Source organism: Lethenteron reissneri, chromosome 22 (assembly GCF_015708825.2).
Source record: "Lethenteron reissneri isolate LAM-NWPU_2019-01 chromosome 22, ASM1570882v1, whole genome shotgun sequence".
NCBI lineage: Eukaryota > Metazoa > Chordata > Hyperoartia > Petromyzontiformes > Petromyzontidae > Lethenteron > Lethenteron reissneri.
Genome location: NC_083800.1, coordinates 12,160,342 through 12,183,854, shown reverse-complemented (window position 1 = coordinate 12,183,854; position 23,513 = coordinate 12,160,342). Strand labels below are relative to the sequence as shown.

General features: G+C 47.1%; 1 protein-coding gene across 3 annotated transcripts in view; it reads left to right on the top strand.

The window, feature by feature from the left end:
* The window catches only part of LOC133345642 (serine/threonine-protein phosphatase 2A 55 kDa regulatory subunit B alpha isoform), a 218,024-nt gene that overhangs the window by 171,564 nt on the left and 22,947 nt on the right, over positions 1-23,513 (top strand). For all 3 annotated transcript variants that reach the window (XM_061556587.1, XM_061556586.1, XM_061556589.1), the window contains 2 exons: positions 13,283-13,395; positions 13,972-14,149. In XM_061556587.1, the coding sequence (XP_061412571.1) occupies positions 13,283-13,395; positions 13,972-14,149 (291 nt within the window). The remainder of the gene's footprint in view (positions 1-13,282; positions 13,396-13,971; positions 14,150-23,513) is intronic.

The window sequence follows — 23,513 nt, the reverse complement described above, 5'->3', positions numbered from 1 at the left end:
GATCATCTCCCATGTAGCCTTCACAGACTGTTTGGGCAAGTGCTATTTGCGAGCGCCTGTGTGCTGTGTCGACCTTCATGAGGGGGTGAGTGGCCAACACCATGCCCGGCCGCCTTTGTCGCACCAGGTACTCGTTTGAGGCTGAGTCAACCTAGGGGAGGCCCCAATACCAGTTCAGATAATCGTCACCGGTGTTGGTGGCCGGGAGCGGGAATCGAACTCGGGTCGCCGGGTTCGTAGTGCAGCGCGCTAACCGCTACGCTTACCGCTCTCCACTTCTGCACACAAGCGCGCACGCTCATTGTGCACAAACCACTCGGTCAGTCTTTATTTTACGTGCTCGTAGCGCCCTCGATCAAGTGGGCATCAATGCACATGACAACAGAACAGGAACGGTCCGGAAGTATAGAACAACGGGAATAGAAAAAAAAACAACCCCCGTCACGACCTCGGTGGCTAATACTGACTGAGCACAGTAAAGTGCAACTGCGCGCAAAATAAAGCACAACCTCGCGCAGTCAGTGTATTATGTATAACATAAGAAATATGTCGTGAATAAAATAAATCATAAGATGAGAAACCGTTCTAAAATATGTATTTAATCATAATAATAATTTGCCTGCCTTCTGCCGGCACCCACTCAAACATAACCTGGGTTGCGCCATGTAGATACGGGGTGAGACAAATGTCGCTTGCTGAGCACCTGTTATATAGGCCTGGCACAAATCGTGGGGCCAGCAGCGCTCGCCGTTGGCTGCTGTTGCCTACCCTTCCTTGCTCATCATGAGGAGCATGAACGGCACCATGCACCAGCTGTATGTTAGGCTGTCGACTTAAGAATGACCCAGTCCAGGTTCGTATTTGCCACGTTTGCCATATGCGTGCTAATTGGCACCTGAAAGAGCCTGTTGTAAGAGGTGGAAATAAGACGTTGGCATTAAGTGGCCCGCTTTGAGAGAGCATACCTTCAGATTTAAAGAGGGCTGCTAAAAGTGAAAGTGGAAACGAAGAGGCCCTGGGAAGGTCCACTTGGCAAAGTAAAAGACACTAGGAAACTGATGGCTTAAAAAACACACATATCCTTCCTTGCGTGTTCGCTTTCTGTAAATTTTGGTTACTGTAGTGCATCGAGATGGATATACGTTGAACGTCTTTCGCACGGTACGTAGCCAACCGTGCTAATCGGAGGTGCGGGGGAAGGACAACAAACTAAACATAAGAAGCTGTTCTAAAAAATGAGTTTTCAATCTAAATTTAAAAGTGCATACCTCAAATGGCTTCCTAACCTGGGTTGCAGATAACATTGCATTTATATTTAAGGTCTCAATCTGGATCTTTTCCACAAGACTATTAGCATTGAACCCTGCGAATGTGCACACATTGGTGTCATCAATAAAACGCAAAGTTTACTCTATCAGGGTGTTCCCTATAATGAAGTTATTGATAAATTTTAACTGGGCCTTTGCAAAAAAAGCCACTGGTGAGCAACAATGCATCGCCACACTTCTGTGTAAATGCGCATTTGTACACGTATCCTCGTTAAAGTTGCAAAAATGAATGGGGGGGGGGGGGGGTGGGACCGTTATAAGCATGGTTCGTAATCACGAGGTAATAATGTAAATCCAAACTACACTAAACTATGAACTATTTATTTTCTACCAGCTTCAAGGCCCGCTGTGCTACGTAGCTCTTTTTGAGACGTGACCCGGCCATCGCAAACGATAGCTCAACGGGGAGTGGCTTATCATCTTGTGGGAAATTTATAGCGGCAGCCAAATGCTCTCAACATGTGACCTTGATTCTAAATGTGGAGGAGAAGTACCGGAGCACATCGACTGCACAATACTGTGAGGAATATTGCTCGGATGAGGTTTTCACGTCACGTTTTCCGACACCATGATCACCAAAATCGTAACAACAAAAAGCGAACGTGTTGATTAATTTGTAACCCGCGTACCACCCCTTTGTCTCTCATGTTGACGGCTTCACAATGTGTCTGAAACTCACAATACATACATGAAATAATAATAATGCATTAAAATATGATTTGAAAGTGTTGATGAAATGCCCTCTAATTTAACAGCATTGGTGAAACTTGGAAACATTTCTTGACTGAAAAGAGAGCATTTCAAAAGCAGAGTGAATGTTCACGCTTGTGTTGGTATTGACCGGAGTGCTGGTGTGATGCGTGGATCTATGTTCAACATCTCAAGGGGGAAAGAGCAAGGTTAATTATCTGTTTTCGGTATCGGAATGTTGTCATCGAATTAAAGTTGGTCAATATTAGTTTACATTGGGATGGGTAACTGCTGTGTTAATGAAGCGCGCTCGTGCCATGCGCACCTTTCACATGAAACAACATGCTCATGGTGTGTCAGTGTGTCCGCAAGCCAGGGCTGCACAACGCAGGGAGCAGGGAGCAAATTGGCGCAAGTAAATACCTTAATGTCAAATAATGACGGATGGTTTTATTACGTGGTGCGTGTAATTGACGCCAATAAGCCCTTTTATTTCTCGTTTGGTGTTCAATCCCGCACAGTATCCGAAAATTGTACACCCTAACAGGGGGGTGCATATGCTCTACACTTTTCAAATAATATCTTCACATTCTTTCGACTATTCAGCCACTATTAACTAAAACTGAACAAATTTTTATTTATTTTACCAGCTAAGGCCCATTGACCTGGTTATCACAAATGACAGCTGAACGAAGTGGCTTATCACGTGGACATTTATAGCAGCGGCCAAATGCTTTAAACGCTTGTCGATTCTAAATGTGGAGGGAATAGCCGGAGGACCTGGAGAAAAATCCACGCGACCCCGGGGAGAACATGCAAACTCCAAATATGCAGGCGTCAGGGTCGGGATTGAACCCACAACCTCCTGAATAGCAGGCGAGGAAGTTCAGATCTCACCACTGTGGTGCCCTATAACACAGAAAATAATAGGATCAATATTCATCTAATTGGTTCTTTCGGTAAAGTCACGTAGAAGGGAAATAATAAAGTAAAAAAAATAAAACATAATATAATAATATAATATAATAAAATATCAATATTATATTAGTATTCGTATGTTGCTATTTTGTGCTGTACTGCAAAAATAAACGTGTGGCCGACCGCGGTGCTATCCGTGCGTCGGCAACGCGCCCAGCACAAATTGTGTTAGTAAATGGACGAAGTCGCGGCGCCTGCACGCCCGTCTCGTCTGGCTGTCAATCAGATTGTGGTGGCGGGGGGGCGCGGAGGCGTCCACCATGCCACGGAATCCGCAGGTTCACTGGCTCCTCCCAAACAGCTCCCTGAAATCTGAAATTGGCATCGTGGGATTGATGCTCCGCTCTGCCGCGCAATCCCTCTTACCGCGCGCGCCCGCCCGCCTGCCATCGACCGAGGCGATCGACCACGGTTGGAATGGCTTTGGGATAAGCACGGGACCAGGCTCTCGCACTGGGCCAGCACCGGCTGATTGAGAGGGGGGGGTTGGTCTCGTTCCCGCTGGATTTATGTCCGTGCTGCCTCCAGCTTTAAGTGTAGGCGGCTGCCAGTGTTGTGCTTATTTATTGGCCCCTGCTGGCAGGAGGAGCCCGTGCACTCTGGGTAGAAGTGGGGCACGCCCCTTTGCTTGACAGTTGTTGTTGGCACAAGGATTTTGAAGTGCGACTTAAATTGCATGGATTTCAATGTGGAATTAACGGTTTGTTTGTACGTGTACCGTACATTGCTAACCGCGCTATATAAGCGGAGGCGTGGGGGAAGGATGACAAACTTAACACAAAATCAGTTCTAAAGAAATGAGTTTTCAATCTAGATTCTAAAGTGCATAGCTCCAGCTGCTGAAGCGTATCGAAAAGTGTGCAATGCAGTGATTAGCCAAAAGTCACAACGAAGGTTTTTTTTATAGATGTATATGTGGAATTAACCAGATAAGTTTGGTGCAAATAGTTTATACATTCACCAGTGCATTTGTCTCCATATTGGCAATGGAAGGTAGTGAGTTGCATTGTAGAAGTCAAAATGGTTAAGTTTTTATTATTATAAATTAATCCTTCTATGTGATTTGTAAAAGAGTTGAACTGAATTGGGAGCATTATTTCTAAAAGCCACCGTGGAAATTGAAATAAACCCATCTGACTCTTAATGTAAAGAATTAACACGCATCATTAGTGATCATTAGTATGTATGTTGAACTTTCGCACTGTACGTAGCCAAACATGCTAATCGGATCAAAGCAAATACTTAATGTGTAACCATTATGTAAATTGAGCGAATGCAAATTTTCTTCAGTTTTCTCAAGGGGAATTACTACTACCACTGGTTGTTATGTACAGTGTATATATCTTGAAAGCCTAACTTAAAGGCCTACTGTTGTAATACAACACCATCAATGGCCAGTCAACATTTTGCATTCTACAAAATTCACCACTTGCTTTTAGGAAATGGGACATTTAAAGTTCATCATAGAGAGTTGCGTGTACGTATGTTGAACTTATTTCGCACCCGACGTAGCCAATCGCGCTAATCGGAGTTCATGACGAAGAGGAGTGAAAACAAGCTGGAGGTTAGGAACACACAAATTCTCTATCTTCCCCGGCAATCGCACAACGCTCAACAGGGTTAGGACTTGCATTGGTATGGCGCGTCAGTGGTTCAGCAACTCAACGCGCCTTACATCAATCACATCTCATCTCAACCTTTCCAATGCCCTTCTGCAGTCTAGTTCACGGCCCCCCAATGGTAGCTATCATTGGGGGGACCCTGTCGACTGCTGTATATTTGGAGTCTGCGTGTCTCTCTCCCAGTAGTCGCGTGGATTTTCACCGGGTCCTCCGGTTTTTCCCTCCACATTTAGAATCAACAATCACGCGTTTAGAGCATGTGTCTGCAATACATTTCCATGTGATAAGCCGCCTCATTGAGCTATCATTTATAAAAGCAAGGTCGCTTCTGAAATATTGCTGTATAAGAGTTTGTAACTTTTTTGCCTGCTCCATATAGCTAATCGGATTTCTCCGGGGGGAGGTCGTCGCTAGTCTACCAGTAGGGGGGCGGCGCTGCGATGCTAGTTATTCATTTCGTGGTCACCAACCAGCGCCGGCCAAGGTACTACTGATTGCTGTCCCCGTGCGTGGGGGGCCTTGCAATGTATCATCTCTGACTTATGAAGCAGTACACATGGTCCGCCCTTTTTGAATAATGTCACAGGATCTTTTTAATGTCCACAATAATACACCCCCTGGCAGTATTCGCCAGGGTGGCCTCCGCAACAAGAAGCAAATGCACTTCAGTTCTGCCACAATATTTATGCACGAGAACACAATTGAATGAATAATATGGACATTAAAAGTAATCAAATATTGGTCGTATTCCCAGTAGTTTATAGTTATTAGTAACTGTTTCCTTTTGGTTGAGAGATGGCATTGTGACTCGGATCCATCCTTGCTGTACATATTGCTTTTGATGTGGTCCCCTGCCCACAGCTGCAAGCAATCGTCTCGTAGAAATACAGCCATCACGGTGTATGTAGCCTTGCTGCGCTGTGTGGCATCGTGCCTCGCAAGGCCTTCATACATGTTGAATCACTGTGCTTTGCCCAAACACAACTTACAGTTTTATAAGCCGCAAGGATTCTAAAAAGTGTTTTTTTCTTGAGTCCCGCATTGAGATGTTTCGCCACCGATGCAGCGAGCGGCTGGTGGCGAGATGTTAACTCCCTCAACTGGTAAGCAGAAGGTCGTGGGATTCATCCCGACCCTGACGCCTGCTGTATATTTGCAGTTTGCATCTTCTCCCTGTGGTCGTGTGCCTTTTTCTCTGGTTTTTCCCTCCACAATTAGAATCAACATGCGTTTCGATTATTTGGCTGCTTTAAATTTCCGGGTGAGAAGCCAATCCGTTAAGCTATTAATTGTGGCTGGGTCGTTTCTGAAAAAAGAGCCATACAGCTCAGTGGGCCTTACCTGGTGAAATAAAAATAGTAAATAAATAAATTGTCAAAATTTTCACACGGAAAAAAATCAGTAGCAATGCCGTATAAAAGCAGGAATGGCAATCCATCGACGGAAATTCTTGAGAGACGTTTTGGGTGAACTGCTATCGAACTGTCAGCAACCCCCTTTATCAAATGCAAGTCCTCAGATAAATACAGTTCATTCTCTCCACATTTAGAATCAATGTGCATTTAGAGTATTTTGATACTTTAAATGTCCACGTGAGAAGCCACTCCGTTGAGCTATCATTTGTGGCCGGGTCGCTCCTGAAAAAGAGCTGTTCCGTTCAGTGGGCCCTTACACCTGGTAAAATAAAAATAAATATTTTCTGGGTTGAACCTATTTGGCGAGGAGGCTAAGAACAGTTGGGAGAAGCTTCCTCGGCGAGCCCACGCAGCTGCCTTGCTTTTCCCGCGGGTCCCTGCATCCCACTCGGTTGAGCAGAGCACCCGAGTGTGCAGCGGGGGTGCCGCTGGCGCCCAGCGTGATGATCAGTCAGTCCTTGAACTCCTCCCCCTACCCCTCCGCTCTTCGTACGGCAATGAGCAAATAACAAACTGCTGTTGATTCCGCACCATTGACGCCTCTGAATGCGATGGGGAGCTGGTAGCCCCTGGGCAGCGTAACGTTACGTCCGTGTGAGAGCACTCGGCGAGCGCGGCCGAGATCCCCCGGCTTAAAATCATGGCGGCTCTATCAGAGAGAGGCTGGGTGTCGTTGGCATCGTGTTGATATTGCCGCGTTTGTGGAAAAAGTTTACGGCCAAAGCGACATTCTCTCTTTGAGCCACCACGCGCCCGTCTCAATTAACGTGCCTTGCCTGTGGCTCGTATGTTCTTGACCGATTTAACTTAACCTTCCCGATCCTAAGTTGTCTATGTTGCAGAAATTGGAGCTTCATCTTATTAGATGAAGGCCAATTTGTTGTTCAACTTTTAAAGGCACTGTCAGTTAGGGATTTTTGTTGTTGTTGCACTCTGTGAGTTTATACGAATACACAACATATCCTTTGATTATACAAATCGAATAAACGTATGTTCCGTTGATAACGATGGACATTTGCAAGTGTCACAAACCGAGTGACATCAAGAGCTCGGGGCAGCCACTGATATCTTTACCGACGTGCGTGGTGACCACGCCTCGCCTTGCAGAGCGTCAAGGGACGGGGGGGGAGGTCTCTTCCATCCGATGTTGTATGTCTGTATGTTCAACTTCTTTCTGTATGTATTTTTAACGTCTTTCGTGCCGTACATAGCCAACCGTGCTAATCGGAGGTGCGGTTGAGCAATAGATTCAGGAGAACAGAACCAGCTGTTTGGTGTCATCTTCCAAGATCGTTCTTCTCACGTGATGTTTTGCCGCACGCTAACCGAGAACTTTCCCCGAATATTTATTTCCGTGGCGTCATGATTTGGCTATCGCGTGCGGTTGCATTGTTTTAAATTCCCAAGACGATTTATTCCTGATCCTTTGATTTGTAACTATTGCTGCTCGCTTTTATCTTTGATTCTTTAAAATATCTACCTTTGTAACTTCCTGTGTTAAAAACAAAAGTTTCCCGCCATTGCCGACCCGGCGTCAGCTGTGACAAAGAACTTCAAAGCTCAGCGAGTTCTTCCACTTTAATACGACAGTCTGTTTCTTCCTCGAAATATAGCATCATCATCATAATGTATGGTTTTTGATAGTGCTTCCCGTGAAGTACAGTATGCCGACATGAGAATGTAGATCGACAGATTAATGATGCAACCCAGAATTTTCGTGCTTCACAGTTGCTGGCATTGACCTAGACTCTGCGCAGGATGAGCGCTCCGTTCGGAAGCCGAGAGGCGGTCGTCATCGCACCCGGCCGGGTCAAGGTGTGACCATGTGCCCGAGCGTGCACTTGGAGGCTTCGTACGTGCCGCCCGTCTCCCGTAGTAAAGAGAAAAGAAATCGTGTTAAAAAAATGAAGCTCTTAAGTGTGCCATCAGTTTTGGCGTGTGGGGCTTTAGGGGGACATCTGCTGCGCCAGTCCCTAATCGCCTAATGCGCTTGGAGAGGGCAGGAATAAATCTGGCAAAGCCGGGCGCTCACGCGGCATATGGAGCGCCGCTCACCGTAATCTCCGCTCGACGATGCCCCCCCCCCCCCCCGCCGCCCCTGCACGACTTGTAAACAATTGGGGTTGCGGTGTGCAGGCCGGGTGGGGACGGGCCACGGGCAGGGCTTGAACCCCGACCCTAATGCATCCCAGTGTCGTGATTGGGTCTCTGTATGAATAACAAAAATATCGATATACATTCAACTCGACGTGCACGTGCAGCTGTTTTGTCAATCTACCAGAGGTCGCAACCGGGTATCCGATACCCGTACCCTACCCGATACCCGGCTACCCGTACCCGACCGGGTACGGGTACCCGTTTGCGACCCTGGTGCAGCCGGGTACGGGTACTGGTAGGCCGTGAGTCACTGGTGAGTCGCCGTTTGTCACTCATTTCCCAACGTCTTGTCTCTTCTCACAATTCAAGTTCCTAGAATCAACCCACCCGCGCCTGCAACATGGCTTCATCCCAGAAGTCGCAATCGGGTGCCCGTACCCGTACCCTACCCGATACCCGGCCGGGTACGGGTAGCCGAGTATCGGGTAGGGTACGGGTATGGGTACCCGTTGCGACCCTGGTGCGCCGGGTACGGGTAAGGAATCAAAACCCGTTTGCGACCTCTGCAATCTACTGCTCTGTGACGGTCTTTTCATGCCGTGCGGGACATGGGGGTTATTTTACCATCACGCTGATCGGTGAGAGACGCTGGAGCCAGGCAGCAGAGCATTGAGAACGTAGAAGTACAAACAACGGTGGGTTAAATTTCGATTTAAAGCTTTTGTGACGGCAGGGATTCATCTTCTTGGTTCTTTCGGTAAAGTCACGTAGAAGAGAAATAATAAAATAATAAAAATAAAACATAGTAAAATAATTCTCACGACGTTTTGGCCACAATGCAAGCAGCCGTCCTCAGGTGAAGACCAGGTCTGTCGGTGAAGACCAGGTCTCCCCGACAGACCTGGCCTTCACCTGAGGACGGCTGCCTAGTCTTCACCTGAGGACGGCTGCTTGCGTTGTGTCCGAAACGTCATGATAATTATTTTATAATGTTTTATTTTTATTATTTTATTATTTCTCTTCTACGTGACTTTACCGAAAGAACCAAGAAGAAGAACAATGGTGGGTTTTTCTGTATTACCTACTGCCCAACACTCACGTGGCCCCACCAATTACACCTGCTTGTGTTGTGGTCACCCATCCAAGAATTGTCCACCCCCTCGTGTGCCGTGTCGGCATTCATAGGTGCTACTCGCTCACAGCACTTGCCCCAACGGTCTGTGAAGGCTACACGGTGGGATCTTTGTCTTTGCCTGGGATTGTGGGAGGGTGCCTGACAGCCGCCGGTGTGTCGTGCTGTTCTTGTTTTCCCTCGAGTGTGCTCGGGTTTTCTCCGGACACGCTCTGGGGTTTGTTTTTTTCTTCCTCCCTCACACAACCAATAATTCACATTCAATTTCCTAACAGCCTCTGCCCACATCTCCCCCTCCTGTGCCTTAAAATTGCAGAAAGCTTTTTCTGTCTAAATATTTCAATTTATGTACAATTTGAAATTCCAGAAGAATGTAAAAAATATATCTATATCAAACGTGCACATACCACCACAAATTCATGCCAAGGATAAACAGGCCACATTTTTATTTATTTTACATGTATATTTATTCTCAAGTGAATATATATGTAAAGGTGCAGCCCTGCAATGTCTGGCTCACGCCACTGCTTGCAGACAGGCCTCCACTCGAGGGCTCTCTAGAGAGCCCCGCTGAAGCATACGTTGGCCTTCTCTTCCACGCTGGCCACACGTCTCGAAAGAGGGTGGCCGTGGACCACACTTCACCCCCACCGCGGTGTCCCCATTTGTACTGCCGGGTGGACAGAGGCGCGTGTGGGGCATTTAATAAATTTGTCCGTTGTTTTAAATCGAACCGGCGACCTCTGGATTTGCATCTGCGGTGGACAAGCCACGACATTCCCAGCAGCATCCCTCGCAGACAACTCTTGCACTTTGATGATGAAAATATTTTTTACTATAAGTATCTAACAATAGATGTAAACATGTTTTCACGAGGTGACCTTAGTAGTGTCCACGCAGAAGGATGCACCCTCTGTCGACCCTGGGTGCTAATGCGCTTAAACGTAACCTTAAGCTAATGCGGTCGGACGCAGAGGGTGTGCGTGCGTGCGTACCCTGGATGTCCCCCGAGTCCTTCATCGTTACAGGCGGCTATTTTTGAGCAGCTCTGGTAATGTGCGAGTGGCTGCACATCTCTGAATACTAAAAGCTGGGTTGAGCACGGTTTTAATTTCCCTGAGTGGCGAACTCGCGCGACCCCCCCCCCACCCCGTGTTGGTCAGCTACGACATTAGCTTTGATGTTCTTGCCTTCAGAATGACAGCACAGCTTAAACAATTTGCTCTGCATTAGCGTTTATTTTTTATTTTTCGTGTTTAATTATGTAATAAATTGTTTTGTCAACGGGCGTCTCGCTGATGCTATGGATCTCTTTGCACCTCCACAACCTCTCTATTGCAACTGATCTGTTGTGACGTTACTTTTTTACGTTTTGTCATAAGTCTTCTTAGAGAGAATTTTCATGAGTATATATATTTTTTGTCGGAAATACGTTGAAAACTGTATTTACGTAGGAATAGGAATGTATTTTTTTCGACAAGTTGTGAAAAATTATTAAAAAGTGACAAAAATTATACTAATAATTATGTTGTTTTTATTTGTTACGCAGAAGATCCGTGCTCCTTTATGAAGACTAAACTAAATTTCCGCACCGTACATAGCCAACCCTGCTAGACGGAGGTGCATTAGTACGTAGCCGACTGCACTAATCAGAGGTGCATTAGTGCAGTAAAGGTAGGCCCTAATGAATTAAGTTCACATTATTATTACTATTGGATAACGCCGAGCCGTGTGTTAATCTGGTAGCCGGCGGCCAATGGAATTTGCCGGGCCTATTCGGCCCTAAGTTAAGAAAAGGTTCCAGACCCCTCCTTTGTCTTCCATACGGCTCATGTATATGCAGACTAAGATGAGAATTTGATGGACTTTCGGTTTCGCTGCACGGCACACTGAACGTGTGTGGTGTAATCTTCTGCCAAGGTTACTCGGTGCGCTGTGGAAATCGAAGCGGAGATGAGAGTGTAAGCGCTCGCCATCACCACGCACGCACACTTCGGGGAAGCCGCGCGCGCGAGGGTCAATTGGGCCGATCCCCACCCCCGCCGACTTGCGTTGGCGACTTGCTGCACCCGAGTTGTTGCGTCCGTTAATCACATTCCTGCGGAGGGAGCTGGTAGGAACGTTGGGTTGCTCGGTCAATGGCCAGGGTCAACGGCAGCGTGGTGTATTCCGCAAATATGCCCAACTGTGAGGGCGGGCACAAGCCGGCGTGAGTAGGTTAAACTTTGAGTTTTATAAGGGCACCACGGGGTGACCAGCCCCTCCCCACCCAGCCCCACCCCTCCCACGCTTCACCCAGCCCCACCCTCCCCACCCAGCCCCTCCCCACCCTCCCCTCCCCACCTAGCCCCTCCCCTCTCCACCCAGCCACACCCTGCCCATTTTTTGATGCACGACGGACGGACACAATAATCCCCTGTGGGTTGGTGTAACCAGGAGGTTCCTACCAGTAAAATCGGATTAATTATTATTTTCATGATAATAGTCTTGTGGAACAAACCCGCTGTGCAGTGATGCCACGTCCAGATTTTTGTATTGCGTTCACACGATTTAATCGGGAAGCGATTTGTTTATTGCTCTTAAGTTGACTTGGCTGTATGTACGTTGAATTTCTTTCGTGCACCGTACGTAGCCAACCGTGCTAATCGGAGGTACGGGGGAAGGACAACGAACATAAACACAAAAGGCAGTTCTTATAGTTCTGGTATAAGCAGGCTGGTATTGCCTGGGCATTGCTTAAGCCTGGGTTAGCGTCGCGACATGTTGTAAATATAACAAGCGACTGTCAGCGATCGTCCTTTTAGCTTTCTTGGGGAAAATTGGAAACAATCTCTGCAATTGGAGGACGTCACCAAGCTGCGAGCATCGGCACCAGCTGGCTTTAATTTACTGCCGTGTGTGTGTGGAGATGGTGCATGCACACACGTGTGGAGGAACCGTGGCATAACGGTTAGCACACTGCGCTATCAAGCAAACAACCCGAGTGTCACACCTGACCATGGTAAGGAATCAAAATCCGTTTGCGACCTTTGGGAGACAGACAGCTGCACATGATGCTGAACATGTCAACTCTTGGTTCTCCATGCTGGACTTGATAGGTGGTTGCTCACAGCACTTGCCCAAGCATTCTATGTAGGTTATATGGGTGACCTTTGTAAGTACATGCATAATGCATATTGAAGATATGTTACTTATTTTAGATATACTGCATATGGGTATGATTCGCTATATATGGGTCGGTTTTAGCAAATGAAATGCGCGAATTATGATATTCAAAAATATATCCAAACTTTTGGCCAGTAGGCCTCAAAATATTGTATGTATGCTTATGTGCTTGGGGAGTGGTGGTGTAGTGTGTGTTTCCGCACAATTTCTACAACTGGTTGTCCAAGTCTTGCCAGTGCATATCACCAGTGGCAAGCGTTTATTTAAACGAGTGACCATTACGGTAATACCCAGGTCACTCTTGCAAAGGAGACATCCTGTTCTGAGTTTCACTTTGGTTAATTAAAAAATCAACTCTAGATTGGATATATCACCATGGGGAAGACCACGGGTGGGTGGGTTTGAATATTACTGGGCACACCAACCCACTCATGTGCCATGTTGGCGTTTTCAACAGGTCCTCATGAACAGCACTTCTCACGACAACAATCTATAATGCTGAACTGGGGATCTGTGCGCGGTTGTGGGTGTGCGTGTGCGCAGACACACATACACACGCGCTATGAACCTGGCGGCCTGAGTTCGATTCCCGTTCACGGCCAACACCAGTGACGACTAGCTGAATCGGTCCTGGGCCTCCCCTAGGTCGACTCGGCCTCAACTGAGTACCTGGTGCGATGCATAAACATCGCCACTGGGGGAGACAAAGGCAGCTGGGCGTGGTGTTGACCACCCACCCCCTCGTGTGCCGTGCCGGCCTTCATAGGTGCTCACTAACAACACTTGGCCCCAACATTTTTTAAGGCTATACAGATGATCTGACATGTGCATGCGTGTGTGTGTGTGTGTGCGCAGACAAGACGATCAAGTTATGGAAGATAAGCGAGCGGGACAAGCGAGCCGAAGGCTACAACCTGAAGGAGGAGGATGGGAGACTACGAGACCCCACCACCATCACAGCTCTTCGTGTGAGTGCAGCCTTTAACGTCACTAACCTGCGGCTAGAAGGGGGAGAGACACGCCGTTGAAAATCAGCGGCTCTCTTTCTCACTGGAGACCCGAGTGATTGTGGCTCCATGGGCATGCCCTTGGCCGTGTGTATTTTTTACGACCTCGTTTACGTGTAATATTCAACTAAAAGTTTGAAAATACGAGATTTGGGTTTGGGTTTACGTATGATAATTAAATAATGTGTTTTAATGTGTACGTGCGCATGTTGAACTTCTTTCGCACTGTACGTAGCCAACCGTGTTTATCGGAGGTGTGGGATGTCCCCTTAACAGCTCGCGCAAGCGCGTGCCCGTGTCATCAAGGTACACGGTGGCATTGGTTCAGGAGACCACTGCGTGCTGCAGAGACTGGCTTTAGTCAAAGCCCGTGCAGGTTTGTTCCGTGTAAACCTTTGGCCCCGGGTAAACGTCAGCAAGGACGAACGCCGCAGAGCGACGGATGTTATTTCACTCGGCGATTTAAACCGCTCCCCCCGCCCGTTGTTCATTTGCTCGCACCGGCCCAACCATGCGTGCTCGCGCTCCCGTTGGCAGGTGCCTGTGCTGAAGCCCATGGACCTGATGGTGGAGGCGAGTCCACGGCGCATCTTCGCGAACGCGCACACCTACCACATCAACTCCATCTCCGTAAACAGCGACAACGAGACGTACATGTCCGCAGACGACCTCCGCATCAACCTCTGGCACCTCGAGATCACAGATCGCAGCTTCAGTATCCTTCCGTGCAAGCCGCAGCGCCGGCGGTCACAGGAACCGCAGAAAAGTGATGCCGAGCGGGTCGTGGGTGGCTGCTGGTTAACGTGCAGTGGGAGCGGTCTTGCGGTGGTTGGCTCGATTACGTGGTCAACCTGCTGGCCTGTGTTAGATTCCCAACCAGAACTCGCACATGTGGTGAGTGATAACCAGTCCTGGGTGCCCCCCCCTCCCTTCACCAGTGCGGTGATGTATGCTCAAACAACAACCCCCATAACCGACATGGTGTGAAAGTGGATTGTCAAGAGGGGCTGTATATTATTATGTTTGACTTTACTAAAGTGCCCGTGTCATCTACTGCTCAGAGCTGCAATTAATGTAAGCTGCCGCTATGCCTCGTTAATTCATTCGAAGCCATTACCGACGCAGCACAGTTTGTGGTTGTGTCATGCGTCTAAATGCAAATTGTCAAGACTATGTACGATGGTGGAGGTGTACATCGCCTTAGAGGGGTGAAGGTGCTCAATGAGGAATGGAGACTGCAACAACAGGGTGAGGATGGTGTCATGTTTGGTGCAGGTGGTTGTGTTGTGGCGCAGAGTCAATTTAATTTGCTGAATACAGCGGGGAGTTACGAGCCGTGGGGGAGAGTAATTCATGGGGGACAGAGCAGAAACTACAAAGCAATAAAAACTCTATTGGGAGAAAGCCTAATGGTTAAAAAGAAAAGATCTGAGAGTGCAAAGCAAAGAGCAAGAAAATTCTAGACTATACAGAGATACATCGCACTGCACGATATGATAAAATCTAATTAGTTGAATAATTAACTTTTTAAATTTAAATGCATAAAAAATAGGAATAGAAATCTTGACTTAAAGCTTTCGTGACTGCAGGAATTCATATTCTTTGGGTATTTCGGTAAAGCCACAAAGATAGAAAAAAAAAAATATGACGTTTCGATCGCCACACAAGCAATCGTCATCAGGAGAAAAAATATTGCAGGAGAGCTGCTGAGGCAGAATGTTATAAAGGTTTGAGATGGGCGTAGCCCAAGGGTCATAAGCGAAGTGGGCGGTGCTAGAGATGAAATTTGCATGTCAATGAAAGATCGGAGAGCTGAGTTACCTCCACGACGACGAAGCTCTGGAGGTGGCCCTTGTATTGTGAGAGATTAGCATGTCAATGTAAGAAAACCGCCACATTAGTGGTTGTGTTAGTGAGACATTTAGCCTGTTAATGTAACTCAGAGAGTCGAAAATAACTAACAAATAAGAATAGCTTTTCACCCTGTCTGGCAATAAAACAGGAGGTTTTAAGGTGTTCAAACACCAAATAGAAATCTTTTGCAAGGAATCAAGTCTGCATTAACCACACGTACTTGTCGTGAACATGCAAACAATGTGCTCTGATAATATATTAATTGTCTTTACACCATGGACAGCCTTTTTTATTGACTCCGTGCAAAAGGTATCTATTTGGAGTTTGAACACCTTAAGACCTATTTTGTTTCCAGAAAGTGTAAAACCTGTTCTTATATTGTTTTACTTTGATGCTGCCAAGAAAGGGCCCATAGATTTAAATGCATTATTTAAAATGTAAAAGTAACAACAAGCATTTGAGTATTAAACGTTTTGTAATTTGTCATTTTTAAAATGTTGCCAAGATTTAAAGGAGAACAAAAACATGCACGTTTTTTTTACACAGTACTTTCTACATTTAAGCAAATATTTTTGTTAATTACTGAATAACATTCCTATTTCACCTGATACTTATTTCCCAAATGAACTAGTGCAATATATGTCACTATAAATCTAATTAACCAATTAGATTGAAAACTCATAAATTGAAAAACTCATTCCTTTAGTATTGCTTTTTCTATTTCGCTTGTCCATCCCCCCCCCCCCCGTACCTCCAGTTATCACGGTTGGCTACGTACGGTGTGAAAGAACTTCTACATACATACATACAACTTGACCTTGGGTTATTTGAAGAAGATGACCTTGGGTTATTTGTAATGTTATTTGTAATGTTTTATTGTGTCCCCTCCCTCAGGCCTACAGTCCCCACCTCGTGCTGTGGACACGGTTTCCTCAGTCTCCCTGACATCAGAATCGGAATATAAATGTATACTGGAGGAATCTAATGAGCTATAAAGCTCTTCTTTTTCACAAATTGTCCAGTAGACTTGATGGCACACTCGGTATCATCCTTGGAGCGCTGCCGTGAAAACCACGTCACTGAAAATCAATCTCGGTCAGCGGCACAAATGTGGCCTGTTACCCTACATCCGTTTGCACGGGTAGTGACGAAGCAACTTGGCCGATCCTGTCGGCTTTTTCAGGCAGTGGCTAAATGAGGTCAGTGTTTTTATATTTCTACCGTGGGTGTGTGATTGGGAGAAGCTCACAGGCTACTCTGGCTGTCCCCATGGTACAGTGCACTCTAAAGATGTTTCAGCCAGGCGTGCATTATTTGATGTTTCCTTGAGGCTTGCACCCAAGATTCCCACCGGATGGTGAGAATGGAGGCTTGATTTTAACAACTGGCACGTTTACAAACGTGAAGTGAAACGAGCATTAAAATAAAACCATACGTAGTGCTGTATATTATATATAAGATTCTTGAAATGCGGCCACGTATCGTAATCATTTTCAGTCTGAGGGGGCAAAGGTTTGGCATTGTAATACCGTGTACGATCGGTGTGTGATGAGAGATGGGGTCACAAGCCAACAGATGAAACACATGCTTGCGCAAGGCAGACAAGGTCAGGCAGTGGAGTGGGCTGGAGAGTCCCGGGGGGTGTCCGAAGACTGTCAGGAACGGGATGATGATGGGTTGTGCATATGGAGAATATTTTTATGTATGTTGAACTTATATCGCACCGTACCTTGGGTAAGCCAAGACCGGTTGTTGTTAATATATTTTACACGTAAGATTGCCGGAGCACCAACTTGCATATTAGCCGTGTATTTCTGTCAACGTGCATTTTTGGGTCGGCTAGACGAAGCGCAGTGCTCAAAGAAGCAATGTTGCCAATACCTCCTATGATGCACACAACTTAATTAAATGTCGGCCCATGCACAATACTAGTGAACATTTCAAACCTATCACTTATCATTTTTACTGCATCTTGTTTACTCGGTGTGCTGCGACGTCCGTATATCGTGCGGTGTGGTTTTCCTCTAGCAGCACACGTTGTTGTTTCCCTTGTGTTCTGAACACCGTTGTCCTGTTCTGCTCGAGCAGTCTGTTTAACGTTAAACCATTTCGCCACGCCTACCTGTGTACTGTGGCCCAGCCACTTCACGTCACGTGACTCTTACCCAGGATTCCCCAGGTCGTCAGCTGTCACAAGCCCAACCATTCCAGCGCAAGTTTCTGGGAATGGGCCGAATTTTCAGATTTAAAGTAGAAGCAGAGCATATTTGTTACGCAGGGCCCTGGCGTTTAAATAATTGGCCATATATTCTTGCAGAGGCAACTAGAGGTATCCCATACAGGCATCATATTTGTGTCATCCACCAACCCTGATTGCAAGTTTATGGATTTAATATGCATTCCACTGTAACTTTTTTCCTTTTGTCGGAGTCTCAGCCCCATGTATTAATCATTGGTCTTCACTATGGGGACCTCATTTGCCAGTAAAAATATGATAATTGGTTCTTTACCCTTCTATCTGGCAACAAAACTGACACCTTTTTGCAAGGACAATATTGTCCTTGAGTTGTGCGCCTTTTGGCGTCATCTGGTCCAACCCATATGAGACTAGGCTCGAAGGAAAGCTGTCTCGGGTGTGGACCAATCAACTTCAGGGACAGTGCACATTATCAGAGTTATGTTCTTTTGTTTGTATTATGACTGCAGGTATTGCGGTCTATGCAAACATGACTCCTTGCTAAAAGGTGTCAGTTTTGTTGCCAGATAGAAGGGTAAAGAACCAATTATCATATTTTTACTGGCAAATGAGGTCCCCATAGTGTAGATGCTTGCCCCGAGCTCTCATACTCTGATGGTGCATTGTCCTTGAGTTGTGCGCCTTTTGGCGTCATCTGGTCCAACCCATATGAGACTAGGCTCGAAGGAAAGCTGTCTCGGGTGTGGACCAATCAACTTCAGGGACAGTGCACATTATCAGAGTTATGTTCTTTTGTTTGTATTATGACTGCAGGTATTGCGGTCTATGCAAACATGACTCCTTGCAAAAAGGTGTCAGTTTTGTTGCCAGATAGAAGGGTAACGAACCAATTATCATTGGTCTTCAGTTTTAAGGTAACCTGCAAGTCTCCATCTCGGCAACACGCACCGCTGCACAGCGCGCACCTGTACCGAAGTAGAGTGCTCAGAACCATCTGAGCACAACAAATGCAGGGAATGTTTCTTTCACGAGGGAACGCAAGCGAACAAACGACGCTTTTGCCGAGCGGACACGTCTTGAGGAGCTTTTTCAACGGGGTGTTTTCCCTCGGCCGAAACGAGCGAGCTGTTGGGTGGGCACGATCGTCCCTCCCTGGACTCCCTCTGCTGTGAGCGGGGGGTGGTGGTGGATGCCTTGGCGTGGTGGCATTATGAAGCGTGGCTGCTAGGGACGGAATGGCCATTAATTCCTTCCTGTCTGGCGCGAGCACGTCCGATTATTTGTCGGTAATTGCTCGCGGCGCATTTTCACGCCTCCACTGAAAAAAACCCCAGATATTTTTTTCACATCTCGGCGTCTGTCAGGCAGTTTCACACGTTCTCGTTTTGGTGGTTGATTTGTAGATTGCCGATAGTATTCTTTGTTTTATGCAATGGCTGCTCTTGTTCCTGGCAAGATGTGCCGATGGACTCACAATGGCTAATGTCAACGGCGTTGTAATGTAACGTTTATGTTTGAGGTCGCGTGTGTTTGTATTCAGGGAGAGTGGCAAGATTATATTTTAGCACAGTGAGCTGTTGTTCCGATGTCTGACCTAGCTACTTCTGGCCACGCACATTAGTAGAAGTTGATTTCTTCAACTGACAAAAAAAAACCTTTGTTAAGATGTCATTGTGGAGCATGCCGCATTAACACCTCCTCAGTACTTAGGAGACACAGATGAAATATCATCATGCATGGTCCACCACATTTGCCATTTACCCAACTAGCCCTCGCAGGTGATTGGTAATAGCATCACTTAACACGGTGCATAAGGCTGCTCAGCGCTACCACTATTTAATCAAGGCTAAAAGTGTCCCGGCGTTCCTGTTTCATCACGGTTCAGTCCTTGAGCTTTCCACAGTACGCGTCTCTCTGAAGCGACTGGGTGTGCGTTGCCATAGTCCCGGCCCGCTGGATAGAATCACCATGGTAACGAATGTGATAATAGCCGTACAATGCGGTGCTTGGAACTTATCAAATCTCCACGTGTACGAGTCATTTACAAATAGCCCCCCCCCCCCCCCCCCCGCGTCGAGCCGGCTCGGTCTCGATGGCTGCATTGAGCCGCTGCCGAATATTGGACGTGCTCGCGGTAGGCGATGCTTAATGCTCGGCGCAACCGCTGCTGGTGACCTTCCGCAAAGCAGCATTTATTACACTGACTCTGCGAGGCGTGATAGGTTACGTCGATCTCCGGCCACGATGTCGAAGCACAATCTCCTGACCGTACAAGTCGCCGCCCGATGTGCACACCACCACCGGCCAGATCGCATGCACTGCATGCTGTGCATTATCTTTGCTTATTCGCGGTATGTATTTGTGCGGCCATATTATGGGAATAGCCCATTTTCTTGGCTCTTTTAGTAAAGTCACGTAGATAGAAAATAAAAAAATTCTAAAATAAAAATAATTAATTTAAAATAATAAAAGCAAAAAACCCACGACGTTTCGATCACAACACAAGCGGTCTTCATAAAAAAACTAACGGCGTTTCTGGCGCCTGATGAAGACCGATTGTGTTGCGATGGAAACGTCGTGGGTTTTTTGCTTTTATTATTTAAAATTTTTTTTAGCTAAGTGACTTTACCGAAAGAACCAAGAATATGAATTCCTGCAGTCACGAAAATGTAATATTTATCGATGCCCATTATTGGCACAAACTTTGCACGGTTGTTAATTTATTTAGCAAAGGTTTGTTTTCTTCCCGCTACTAGCCATGAAGGATATCAGGTGCTGCTTCGCTAATGGAGATGTGTTGTCGTTCTTTTCCTTGACCTTGTGAGGTAGCAGCCCAGTACACGCGTTGCCCTTTATTTGGTGAGGTCAGGAAGCCACGTAAATGGGGGCCGCTCTTACAGCGCAAGCCACTTCATTAAGCGTCACGCTCGGTTAAGTCTCCCATTCCCTGCGCAGATGTCCCCGCCTGCCATCACCCAGTGCCTGCAGTCTTGCAGGGCAGTTGTCACCCTTCTGAAGATAATACTTTCATTTTATATCACGTCATCATTCATGCCAACAGCATCTCACCACGCTGTACATTCATCGTATAGAAGGACCAAATCCCATGTACGCAGTTGGCTCCGTACGACACGAAAGAAGTCCAACAAGCACATCGAGCAAATGAAAATCCGACTACCCAAGCAAAACGAACAGTGAATAAGCAAATTAAGAAATGGCACACAAAAAGCACAAACAACAAAGAATATGAAGAAGTATTTTTGCATGTAAAGTTGCTTGGCTTTTTTTTTTCTTCTGCCGTTACAAATACACTTAACGAGATAGGATTAAAGCAATCACATTTTTTCATTATAATTAGAAAATTTAAAGTCAAGCATGTTTTGATTGGTGCTGTTCAGAGGGGATATACTGGAGTTGGAGAAAAGGAGCTGAATTCAAGAATGAAAGGCTTGACGGCCACAGTTGGGACTGATATTCTTACATAACTGCTCAATTTTGCGTGTAAATCTTGCTGACCAGTCCCTCGAAAGCAGCGGTTTCCCAACTTCGTGGACCTTTGCATTACTGTCAACCCTCTAAACATCTCGCGAACCAGCGTGCAGTAAAAAGTCGCGTCATCAACAGTTCCGCGGTCCACCTCCCACTGCCGTGCGGGGGGGGGGGGGGTTCTTGCGGTCCGCAGGCCCACGGGTGGAGAAGTGCTGCCCTGAATCTCGTTACCGTGGGGCCCTGCGGTGGCGAGTTGTTAACTCTCTCGTCTGGTATGCAGGGGTTTGTGGGTTTCCATCCCCGACCCCTGGCGCCGTTGCGTTTCGAGTATTTGGCTGCCGCTATAGATTTCCACGTGATGATGAACCACTTTGTTGTTGGGCTATCAATCGTGGGCAGGTCGCTTCTGAAAAAGAGCTATGTAGCTCTGTGGGGCTTACCTAGTAGTTTCGTTTTAAATAATACCCATAACCTCCTACTCCTCAGGAATCCTCAAACCACTTTGCATATCCTTCCTCCTCCCCCCTTACGAACCCTATCCCAGCTGCTCACAGTCGAGAACGATGCCAACGGCGCCATTCTCATTATACCTTTGTAGAAATTGGCTGGGAAATTTAAATGCCTATAACCCTGCCATTACCAAAATCTCCCCCCCCACCCCCTTTCCCGCCGTCAACAATCTGCAGGGCAGCTGCCTTTGGCCGTGGTGCGACGTGCTCTCGCCCACAATCACAGAGAGCTCGTTCACACCCAGCACGGCGCCTTGGCGAGGTGTTGCCATCATCGACGGCAGACCGTGTGATCGGCCAATTACAAAAGCTGACGGATAAATGAACAGACGTTGCATGTATAAACACAATATATAATTATAATAATTATCATTTACCGCCCTTGGCAAATATCCTGCTGGATGAAGGCCTCACCACATGGTATCGATCATGGGGTTTTGGTATGTATGTTGAACTTGTTTCGCAGCGTTGGGAGCCAACCGTGCTAATCGGAGGTGCGGGTTGTTGGAGGAGGGCGCCCACTACCGCGTCAGGATACCTCGCCACGGTTGTCGGCCTTGACTTGAAATCAAACTCGGATCTCCAGATGCATGGCGCAGGGCGGCATGCTAACCACTGCAAACTGCTGTCCACAAACAGTAACAGTGTATATGCTGTAGATGAACAGATTTGCCATTCCTCTGCGGTGTAAGTTGATGAGGGATTTCTCACCCGAGGGTCACTGGCCTGGATTACTAGGAGCTGCTCATTGGTTGGGTCACGGACACCAGTCTCCCTGGGGCTACAGCGCGACCCCCATCTGTGGGGTTAAGCTGGCCCTTTTTTGGCCTCAGTTCTGCACAATATCACGCGTAGCAATGACAAGTTGTTTTGACAGTGATTTCCAGTGATGAGATTCAGTTAAGTGCAGCGAAATGTTTCTGGCAGGTGGTAGCAGATGATTGTGTCGTCCTAACTCTCTATTAAAAGTCAGTATGAAAACTAGAAGCACTATAAAGTAATTACTTTTAAACTATTTAATTCCATGATTACGATGACTTCTCGATTGAGGTTCAATCATGACACATTTCTTAGGTATTAACTCGAATTAATCTCGAGTTGGGGGGAAATTCAGACTTGGAACCCAAGGTCTCGGCAATGCTCGCCCAGTACTCTGACGTGGCCATCGGCTTTCTAATATTCCACGGTGATATTGGATGTTTGTCTCTTTGTAGAATTAGATAAGCCAGTAAGTTAAAACCTCGCGCACACAGACGAGCGGCAACGTTAAGAAAGCTGGCCGGGCCAACAATTCGCGCCCATTCCTGGGACGCCCTCCAGCCAGGGGAGAAGGGTATCCAAAGCAGATGGCGTCCAGCAGAGGTTTTCTGTTGACCATGCGGGCGGACGCCTGCTGAGAGCCCACGGACGTTGGTCGGGATCGTAACTGACCCCAAACATTGGCACGCTGACACCAGGCGAGGACAGAACGAGGCGCATTGCCTGCCGGGTCGGCCAGGGCCACCACCGACGTCGGCTGTCTTGGCAGTGCTACGCGGTGCCCCCACACCTTGCCCATGACCTTGGTCGTGCGCTCGTGCATTCTGACGCGCTACTAAACTGAACGTGCATTATTGATAGAATCGTCGTCATGATCATCATCCGTTTCTGCAGACGGCTCGCTTTGGCAGTCCCAGGCAGCTGCAGGATTCGCTCTATCGAACCGCGCAATCTGAGTGCGCGAGCATTCTGCAATCGCTGGGATGACACGGCCTGCTCCTCCAGCTGTAGCGCGGTACAGTGCGATAGCAGGCAGGAGAGTAGCCTTGCTCTCTGTGTATAATTCATGTCGCGGTAGAACGACGTGGAAACCACCGGCGCCCTTAGAGACGCTGCCACGCGTTTTTTGCTTTTCCAGTTTTTTTGGTCCCACTGTACCTCGGATTTATCGAGGTTGATAAAGAATAATTGCGAGCTTTGTGTATTAGTTTTCTGTTCTTGGGATTGTGCGTTCGCAGTTCTGTGATAATTCAAACACAGACACGTTGGTG